The sequence below is a fragment of the Mesitornis unicolor genome, unplaced genomic scaffold, assembly GCF_000695765.1.
Source record: "Mesitornis unicolor isolate BGI_N332 unplaced genomic scaffold, ASM69576v1 scaffold18422, whole genome shotgun sequence".
In the NCBI taxonomy this organism is placed as follows: Eukaryota; Metazoa; Chordata; class Aves; order Mesitornithiformes; family Mesitornithidae; genus Mesitornis; species Mesitornis unicolor.
In genome coordinates, this window is record NW_010168710.1 from 4420 (window position 1) to 15249 (window position 10830).

The following is a 10830-nucleotide window of genomic DNA, read 5'->3' on the forward strand; positions in this document are numbered from 1 at the left end:
AACACAAGTGGTATACTTGCTTGGTGAACACTTGCAAAGATTAATAAGAACTTTACAAATGCATTCAAGAAGAACAAAAGTATGGATGAAGTCTAACCAAAGTAATTTTATCAGTTAGCCCTTTACTAAAGAATCAAAACCCAAGTTAAATTAAAAAATGTAAAGAATTTAACCTACGTTAAAACTTGAAAAAAGAATAGCGCTGCAAATATAAAGGGATACCCTTATTACATCCAAGGCATAGAAAAGCAAAATATGGGTTAAAGAAAAACCATTTACATCTGTTTTCAACACTGTAAAGGAAAGCTTTGGAGTTTGCAACCCTGTAGAATGTGAAGTCTCAAACAAATCAAAAAGGTCTTTTAACCAAATCCATTATGAAACACATTCAAATCTAAAAAGTTAAAACATACCCAAGTATTATTCATCGTATTATGCAAACATCTAAAATGCAAAATTTGGCCCGGCAAGTTGGACAAGGCACTTTGCTCGACAGCCAGGTCTCTGGGTGCTGCTGATCCTGTCGGCTGGCAAACCACTTGCCCATGCAGGTGAGGCACCACATGGGACGACAGTAGCATTGCTGGCACTCCCCTTCGTTTGGCTCCTGGCAGTTCTTGATGAGCTTGATGTTGGCGATCGTCTGCATACACCCTATACATGGCTCCAGCTCCTAAAGGAGGAGAAAAACATCAAAATTATGACCTGCACAGAATGGTTTCTGTTATTGCTCTTCAAAGGCTCTTAGAAAATTATCTGCACGCAAGCATAGCAGGAACCTGAGCTGGGCAGAGTCTCAAGGCAGAACTGCCCCACCAGAAGATATCAAGTGGTTTCAATCGCCAGTGCAGTGTTTTATGAGAACAAAGTGCCTCTTTAAACAGAAATCCCAGAACTGCTGCATAAGACTGATTAAACAAAAATGACTGAAAATAAAATGTTCTTTCTCTGAAGAGCTCCACCCACTTCCAGAGTACAGCAGCCAGACCAAAGCAAGCAAGCAGCCATCTTTATCATTCAGACATACTATTTTTCAAAGAAACAAACCAATATAAAGGAAAATAAACAAAGCAAACAGTCCTTACCACTTATTACAGCAAATGGCTATTCTTCTATCTTTGTAAGTAAGAGACATAAATAACAGAGCAAATTTGGGCTCTACTGAACACAGTGGGCACTCATCTTGAAGAACTAAAAATTGACTTCATTTTTCTTGGATAATACTGGAATAATTTATATTTCCCCACATTTAATTATGCCACATGAACTTGTAGTTGCATATAGGGAGATCATCTTGCTATGAAGTGTTTCACAATTAATAAACAATAATTAGCATTTCCCATGTGTCTTCCAGCCAAAGCTCTCCAAGAATTTGCCAAAGTTCAAAAGACAGCACACTGGACAGGCAGGGAGACCCAAATCCTATTCATACTGCTACTGGTGTGACAAAAAGCAGCTCTGCTTCGCAGTCTCTAGTTCCCACCTCCAGTGTCTCTTCCCTTGCCAGCTTAGGTGTCTGTTCAACCACACTGGCAGCCTGACTATGGAGTGGATCATCTTTCTTTGCTTCTTTCCACCTCAATCATTTCCCCCAACCAGGTTCATTGCAGACAGTCTTGTGTCAACACAGGGATGAGGACAGTGCAGGAAGCAGGTCTGCTTCTTTCAGAAGCTGTATCAGCTTTTAACTTGTGAAATGAGGGCTTACTTTGGTTTTAAGGCAGGAAAAGCTAAAGCATAGAATGATTAACTAACTTTTTCAACTTATTAATGGAGCTTCAGAATAGAGAAAAATCCTGTGTTGTATTTTTAATGTCCATATCATAATTCCAAATGTTATCACTCAATGTCAAACCAAAATTCAGTAGCTCAGCTAACACTTAAATGTGTCACAAATTAAAAACCCTGCAAGAAAGCAACTCTCTCAAATAAATAGTATCTTCTCTTTATTTTGAACATCTTTTCTGTACATGCTGGCACTGCCATCAGAACACATAGCACAGAGTCACATTATGTGCAGACGTATCCAATCTAATTTTATTTTAGCTAGTTCATGCAACCATCCAGTGAAGACACCGTATAAGCTGCACAACACTACCAAGGATACCAAGTACTCACTCCATTAGCTGGAACATCTGACACAGACTCCCTGCAAGGTCACCAGACTAGTTTAATAGTTACCTCTGGTACGTTGAACACTGCTCCAGTCACACTTCCAGTTGCTGCACAAGTATAATAATGACCAGGTCTGCATAAATGTTACTCAGTGAAGGACTCCATGGCGTTATTTACAATTAAAGGATGCCCCAGTGATTAAGAATCACTAATTTATTTCAGCAGAAGATCCAGCAAACTCTGGCTGTCTAGAAAAGCAAGCTGTAATGCAGCAAACTGCCTAAAGAACAGTGACAGCAGCCGTGATTCTAGCTCCCCATGAACTTTCTGGAAATGTAACCTCCTAATTTCCAAATGTTTTCAAGTAAAATTTTTACAGAAATTATTATAGGAAACTTTCTTCTACTATGCTATTACCCATGTCTCAAAAAGATTATGCTCACAATGCAGTTTGTCTCTCCACAGAAGTAACAGAAGCAGCCAGAACTAGATTTATTGCATGTTTACGGAAATGGAAGGTGCACCCACTCTGACTGAGTGACCAGCACCTTGGTTCAGGCACCACTGACCAAGAGGCCTGACTGGAGGGAGCCCTGCTGTTCTTCACAGACCTTCACAAATTGTGCTAGGCTGTATTGTCTCGGGAAATTAAGGAATTTAAGCTATGTCTTATCAGGAGCTAATGGTGCCAGCCTGAGCTGGAACTAGACAAAACTAAAACTGCTGCAGCTCCACACCCTCACCAAAGGCAGTTTGACTACGAGTCAATCACTTTACTCCATAAATATTTGTAGCTCCCCAAAGCCTGTTGAGCTCTCCTGAATAGCAGTGGGCTGCACAGCGGTGATCTCCCCTTGGGTAGGACACCCCTCAAGGTTTTTCATAGAGGCTGAGAGATCCCTTACCCGACATCTGTTGTCTACATTGAGGTAAGCAACATTTTATATTAGATCTAAAGTATATTGTATACAAGCTAGCTTCACCATTAGATGTGCAGTAAGTAGTAGTGTTTGACTGCCATTTAATTACTGTTTAATAATAAGTGTTTAATCATGATTTAATTATTGTTTAATCATTGTTTAGTAAAACCTTTACGTTAACCCCACAACTTCTCTTAATAATTCACCTGCAATAAAAATTGGCAAAGTCAGCAGGATGGCAAGTTCAATCACTGACTACTTAACGAAGGCCCTTCACTGAAATTTTCAGAAGATTGGGCACGTGAAAATTGGGATAACTGGAATAAGATAGAGGAACAGTTAAACTTCACAAGAGGGAAAATGAAAGATGGTAAAAAAAAGGGAATAACATGCAAAATGTTTGGCTCATGTTTGAAAGCAGCCTGTCAGTATCGGGAATGGAAGGAAAAGGAAATACAGTTGTTACCAGATGAAGTTGAACAAAGAAAACGACAAGAAATGCTGTGATCTCTGTCAATAGACCAATTGCTGAAACAACTGGGGGAAGAGAAAGAAAAACGAAGGAAGGTAGAAGATAAACAAGAACTCATGATTACTTGGGCCTCCAACCCCCAGATCTTGTAAAAATCTGTAAATTAATCATATCCCTAGAAGACTGGGACCCTGATCAAGAAGTTGGCAAGTAGAGTGAATCAGATGAATCAGAATTTAAGGTAGCTCCGACAGCAAAACTGAGGTATCTGCTAGATCTCAAGGGGCAAACCAGAGAAACACCAGGAGGACCATTCCATGGGACACCCTTCAGCTGGCCGATCTGCAAGAGAAATATGAGTGGAAGCATGGCAAGAGCGAGACGGAGTATCTGGGGTGCATCTCGTTAACTGGAGGAGTCCATATTAATGTTACATCAAGGCGAAACAGATGGCTTTTGGGGACCAGGAGTGTTCTTGAACAAGGGACTGAAGCTTAACACTGAGCCACACCTGACGAATGGCGTATTGGGCAGGGGTACAGACCGTTGGGATAGAGGGGAGTCCACTGCTATACCAATAAGGTCATTAAGTGAACTTTCCACTGCCATTACAAAAGCAGCCTGCCTGCAGGCTATGAACAACAAGGGTGCACATGGTAGTTACCCTACTGCTGCTCCTGTAGACCCTCAGGCTATGAAAGCACTGATAATGGGAGCCCCTGCTATCTTAAAACCTTATCTCATTACAAAAAGGGATGAAACAAAACAAAACAAAACATAAAGTGTAACTCTCAGGAGGGTCAAGTCAGCCAACTCCCCCTCTAATCCATCCTGACCTGGGCAGAGCTGTTGCGTGACGTTGTCTGCCATGGTCAAGAGATGGAGTAGGATGAACTGACAGCAACTGGGCGATTCCAAGCTGAAGCAAGTGAAATGGACTCCCCAGAACTCCCAACACTACCTCCTAAACCCCCTGGTGAGGTAGTGGACCCCTGAAAAAGGTGCAATGTACTATGGAGAAAAGCCTTAGTGCTAGGTATACCTCAGGCAGCCATACAGTGCCAACTGATGGGGACCATACTTAGTCTGTGTCCCAGTTTGAGCTAAATAGAACTAATTTTCTATTTAATATTACTTTTCAGCTCAGTCTCTTCTCAGTGGCTGTGCTGTCTGAAATTAACAGCATGTTTTTCCAGATAGTGTTCACTTCTACAAGTGATAGTGCTTGTATGTTATGTAAACATGGCAAGGCCATTGTCTCACCATGGGTGCTGTAACCACACTTGCAGGCAGGAGCAGACAGGACAGATCACTCAAAACCGACCAACTAGAAATTCCATGCCACATACATCATACTCAGTATAAAGCTGAGGGATCACAAGGGTCTCACTCTCTTGTCCTCCTTCTTGCTCTTCTGCTCCTGCAGTGGTCGAAGTCCAAGCAGAACTCTGCTAGTTCATCTGCCTTCGATCCTGATCCATTGTGTTCCTGAATCCAGTTCCTGCATTCTGCTCCTACTTGCTGCTGGGTCTAGTCTGGGACTTTTTCCAGTGCCCTGCTCCACAGAGCCTCTGGTGACGTAATCATTATTGGGAGGGGTGGCAAGAGGATTTTATATTTGTTTTATACATACATACATACATACATACATATATGTGTGTGTGTACGTATTTGTATATATTTCATTTTTTTTCCTATTTACATTATTATCCTGTAGTATTAGTATTATTGTTTCATTAAATCTGTTCTTTTTCTTTTCCAACCTGTAAAGTCTCTCTCCCTTATTCTCTTTCTCTTCCCCTCCTGGGGTGGGGAGAGAGGTTAACAGAAAGCCCAGCCCTAAACCACGACAGTCTGATCAAGGCTTTCCAAAGAAAAAGTGTATCAGGGAATCCAGAACAAACCAATCAAGTGTCCACCCCCAAACATCCTGCAAATAGCCCTTTTAAACCTCTTAGGGAGGAATTGCAAACCTTAAAGCCAAAAAAGAGTAAGTCCTGGATGGCAACTTGGGCTGCCTGTCCAGAGGAGTGAAACTTATCAATGGGATAAGACAGACAGCTCTCACATTTATGTCTCCATCAGCCCCTGAAGACAGCTAATAATTTTTTTAAATTGACACAGGAACTCAAATTTCAATAATCTCATTTAGATACCCAAAGAACTTATGTTAAGCTTGGTCAACAGAGTGTTAAAATAACAGGGTTTACCAGCAAAAGTAAAACAAGCCGCATAGCTAAAGTAAACTCGTTATTGCCAAGGTAGAAAAGGTAGAAAGTACTGATGCACCAATTAGCAGTAGTTGGAGGAAAAGAAAATGTTTTAGGCGTTGATGTATTACAAGGATGAGTTTGGAAACTGCAGGATGGCTGTGTTTGGTCTTTTGCCAGCCTAGAGTGCCCTTGGTTAGCTAAACAAAAATTAGCAGCTACCCATGGGTGTCAGTGAACTGGTGTAGTTTGCTTGCTGCAAGCTGCACCCATGCTGCCCGACTCAAAAATAACTCATTTCCCTCCTTATCCTAGCTCAGCCAATGCCTGGACAGGTATTGCAGAGGTCATAGGTGACCTAGAAAAAGAGACACATTATCTCCCGAACGCACTCCCCATATAATTCCCCAGTGAATTCTCTGGGCTGAACAACCTCAACTCTCTCAGCCTGTCCTCATAGAAGAGATGCTCCAGCCCTCTGACCACCTTCGTCTGCACCTGCTCCATCTCCTCTGGAGCTGCCCCAACAGGTCCACATCTTTCCTGTGCTGGGGACTCCAGAGCTGGATGCAGTACTCCAGGTGGGGTCTCGCCAGAGTGGAGTAAAAGGAGAATCACCTCCCTTGACCTGCTGGCCACGCTTCTTTTGATGCAGCCCAGGATACAGCTGGCTTTCTGGGCTGTGAGCACACACTATCAGTTCACGTCCAGCTTCTCATCCAGTACCCCTACACAAAACCAAAACTGCTACGGCTCCACACCCTCACCAAAGGCAGTTTGACTATGACTCAATCACTTTACTCTAAAGTATCTGCAGCATCCCTGAGCCCACTGAGCTCTCCTGAATTGCAGCGGGCTGCACAGCGGTGATCTCCCTTGGGTAGGACACCTCTCAGGGTTACTCCTCAAGTCTGAAAGATCCCTTACCTGGCATCTGTTATCTACAGTGAGGTAAGTGACATTTCATATCAGATCTAAAGCATACTGTATACAAGCTAGCTTAAGTATTATAAGTGCAGTAAGTAGTAGTGTTTGGCTGCCGTTTAATTACCATTTAATTACTGATTACTGTTTACTCAGTGTTTAATAAAACCTTTTGGTTAAACCCACAATGATGACCTGTGACAGCCATAAGTAAAGTTACCAAGTACACAGTAATCACAGGCTCACCTGTATTGAAAAGTATAATTGTTACAGTCTCACATGGATAGAAGGTCTCACCTGAGTGCTTGGAACAGCATATGGTTGGTTAATTTCCACCAGAGATGTAAAGGTTTCTAGAAATAAATCACTAAGGCTTTGATGGATCACAACATTAGCTGCGTTGCTAATGGGAGCACGGAGCTTTTCTCGGAGCTCCCCATACTCTGTAGAGTTCAACCTGAACAAGAAAAGATGGAACCAAACGTTACCATGATTATCCATTCAAATAACCTCTGCAATGTGCTATCAGGGTAACATCAGAGAAGTAAATCCACAGAAAATCTATTTAGGTTGGTACATACTAGTCAGAGTAAATACACAGAAAGCATTTTCTTTTGCTGTTTAGTTGTTGTTGCTGGTTTTGACAACAGAGCACGCTGCCTTCCTTCATGTCTGTCAGACTGCCAGCAGGATATGCCAGAGATTGGCTAAAACATCATACAAAAATAATGGAAGACTTTTGAAGTAATCAGCATGAACAAAAACAACACAGGTACGTAAATCATGGATTAACTCTGAAGTATTGCACGCATAATTTCTGTCCACCTTCTTAATGCCTATTTACTTATTTAGACCATATCTAAATTCTAGTATATAAATTCCTGAGGACAGAAATTGGAGTTATACCATGCAGCATGTATCACAAGGTGATATAGTACATATAAGTACCAGGAGAATGTCAATAATTATCAGTTGCTGTGATTTTACGATACAATTTTAGATAAAACCTGAAATTTCATAAAGGTTACAAACAGCTGCTGAACGTGACTTACACTTTAAGGCTCTAACAAGCTGTGTTTCACAGCAGGTTGCTTCCCAGAAACCTTGCACATGAGACCTTCTGCAGATCCTGCAGGGACACATCACTGCTGTCACCCCTTTTTAATATAACAGTCCTGAACTGTAGATTCAGAACTCCCCAGCTTGATGTTTCCACTCATTAAACAGCTTTCATGGAGAAGCCCTGGGAACATCGCCCTGAAATTCCTCATTCTTCCTAGCACTCGCTGAGCTCCCAGAGCCCAGCACAATGCAACACTGGCTTAGCTTTAGCTCCTGGTGGTCTCCATTGTTTTAACTAATATAGGGTAATGATGTCTGTTAACTGATACTATCTGTGGCAATAACAGAGACCTTTGTATCCAGAGGAATATTTCACATTGAACACGCAGGGAAATTTGGCCTGCCTACACAAAAGCATTTTGAAACATCCAGAAACATCCCACTGTATCCAATTCTGATTCTGGATATATACAATGATCCTTTATCCTTAATAGGGGAATTTTGTCCTACAGCACTTTTCTTAAATCCTGTATGACTGCATTCTTGCAGAAATTTGCTACTTCTGACACATCCTATTACAAGAACTTTTAAACTCTTCATGGTGCTGTTCTGTTTAGCCAGAAAATAAAATTTTGGGAGGTTGGATTTTTTCCCCTAAAAGGAGTTGGCGAAGAAGCCGTGATTTTCTCAGCTGGGTATGTAGTTTTATCACTCTGGCAGTGAAGCACTTACAGAAGAAAATCATTAGTTGTTTCATACTTATTTGGTCACCACTCTCACAGGTCTGTAACTGTCTCCTCTTTTCTCGGGATTGTCACGATTACCTTAACAAACCTCTTGTTCTGAGCTCTGTTCTCCTGGATATCTAACACAATCACCTCTGTGCCTTCCGCACCCTTGCCTGGAGCCCTCTGCTCACCTACAAGTCTGGTGATCTGCCTACTTTTAATTACCCACTAAATAAATGCTGCCGACATACAAATTTACAGCATGCAGACACCCAAATCCCTTTTCAAATACAGAGTTTTAGGAGCACTAGCACGGCTTTGTATACTTCTTTTAATGACGGGACAAAAACAAAGACTTCAAAACCACTGTAATCAGTGTTAACAGGTTTCTGCAGAACTTGTACTTTTGCCTAGCTACACAGAGAGACTGATGGAAAAAAATAGCATGGGCCTCTGGAAAACAAACCCTAATAGTTCACGGCACATTTGCTATGATTTAGTGCTACGAGAACACATAAATCAGAAAGGGACCAAAATTACTTCCTTGCGTTAAAGGCAGTAGCTCAGTGAGAACTCTTCTGAGCAGTGACAAAACTACGAGCCTTGAGCAGAAAATGGAAAATGAAAAAAAAGTCATGCATGAACAACAGCCGGTTTTAGACAAGTAACTATTTCTCCCCCCCAAAGTCTGGAATATCAAAGATCCTCATTTTCATCCCTGTTCATCTTTCACCTAAGTTTTTTCTGTTCTTCTTTCTGCATCCAGCACAATCCTTTTCCAAGGAACGCATCAAACAGAGCAGTCCCTCTATTTAACCATTGTGCATTCAATACTGTAGGTGTTTGAATCTTTCTAAACAACCTTTCTTTGTTGTTTCAAACAACTGCACATACAGCACCTCTGAACACCAGGCAGGGAGCAAAGAGGAAGGAACAAGACCCAGGGAGTCTTCAGATCTGCCACAAAAGCACTCCATTAGCACCATCAAATAGCATATATATAACAAAACAAGGTCGTTGCTTTACCGGATATCAAACGCCTTCACGTAGGGATTAATACTGGAAACACGGATGGTGAGGAACTGCACAGGCATATTTGAGTCTGGGGTGAGTTCATGCTGTCTGGAGTCTGTCACCGTCAAACGAATGTCCTGCTGCTGGGCAACGTGTAAGCAGTAGGTGGTCACTTTAATCACCCATGTGTCTGTAACAATCACCCTCGCTCCTGGGGCTCCGGTAGCAAATTTGTCAATTCTCCTAAATTCGGTATTGATGGAAGAAGCTACCGCTCTCCAACCCGACTGCGGGAGAGCATGAACAGCGAGTGTTCGGGCTAACGGATGATTATTCCAACCTTTTCGTGACCAGTAATATGCCAGGGCACTGGTGACTGCTGGAAAGAGAACAGCGAAGAAGAAGAAAGTTTTCCATCCTTTTGAAGCCAGGTAGAAAAGACAAAGATGTTTTTCGGGTGCAGCAAAGCACATACCAAGGTAATAACCTGCAAGGAAAAAGACTTACTTTCAGAAAGAAAATAAGTACACGCATAAACACATACCCCCAGACTCATACAGCTGTCTAACCAGTGAGCTCAGCTCCAGGAGAGCTGTTGTACTTCTGGATGCTAACTCAAATTCAAGCCTCTTCTCCTAAGCGATCTGAGATAAATTGTTACCTGTCACTGATTTTTACTAGAATTATGTAGCTAAATGAAGCTGATTTGAATTTGCAGGTTAAATAAAACTACCTGTAAGATGACAATGACTTTTAGCAGAATTACATGGCTAAAAGCAGCTGACTTGAATTTGCTATTAAACAAAATGTTCCTTTGTAATTGCATGTACTCTGATGCAGCCAACTAGTTACAAAGCTTATGGTGTACATTACAGAGAAGCCCGAGCGATACTAAAATCTGTATTTCTAGGCTGTACAGTGTAACCTGGTTCACCCACACCTGTGCACAGCCGACACAGGAACACTGGTGAGGACGCCCCTGGCTTCCCCGGCCGAGAGCCACGCCGGTTCCCGAGCTCACCCGGCAGCGGGTTTGCCTTCCACCCCAAAGGTGGCAGGGCTGGGTGCTGCCGTCTCCCCCGGGCCTTCCCTCCCTCCCTCCCGCGGCCGGCCGGGGCTCACCCAAGGCGGGTCGCCAGCGTCTTTCCGGTGCTGCTCCGCAGGTGGTACTGCACGAAGGCCGCGTCCTCGCTGCCCAGCCAGGCGGCCAGCAGGCTCTGCACCGTCAGCCCCGCCGAGCGCACCTCGTCGGGCGGGAAGACGAAGCAGACGGCAAACACCAGGTAAGCCAGCGTGAAGGTGACTGCCGGACTCTCCATGCTGCGCCCCACCGGGCACGGCCCTCTCCCGCCGCCCGGCACGGCCCAGCCCGCCCCGCGGCTCGC

General features: G+C 43.1%; 1 protein-coding gene across 1 annotated transcript; it reads right to left on the bottom strand.

Moving 5' to 3' along the window:
• Positions 1–268: 268 nt before the first annotated feature.
• Positions 269–10764, bottom strand: TMEM129 (transmembrane protein 129, E3 ubiquitin protein ligase). The gene is given in 4 exon segments (XM_010179122.1): positions 269–673; positions 6939–7098; positions 9458–9932; positions 10554–10764. Coding segments are annotated over 4 exon segments (1095 nt in total). The 3' UTR covers positions 269–424.
• Between the last annotated feature and the right edge of the window lie 66 nt (positions 10765–10830).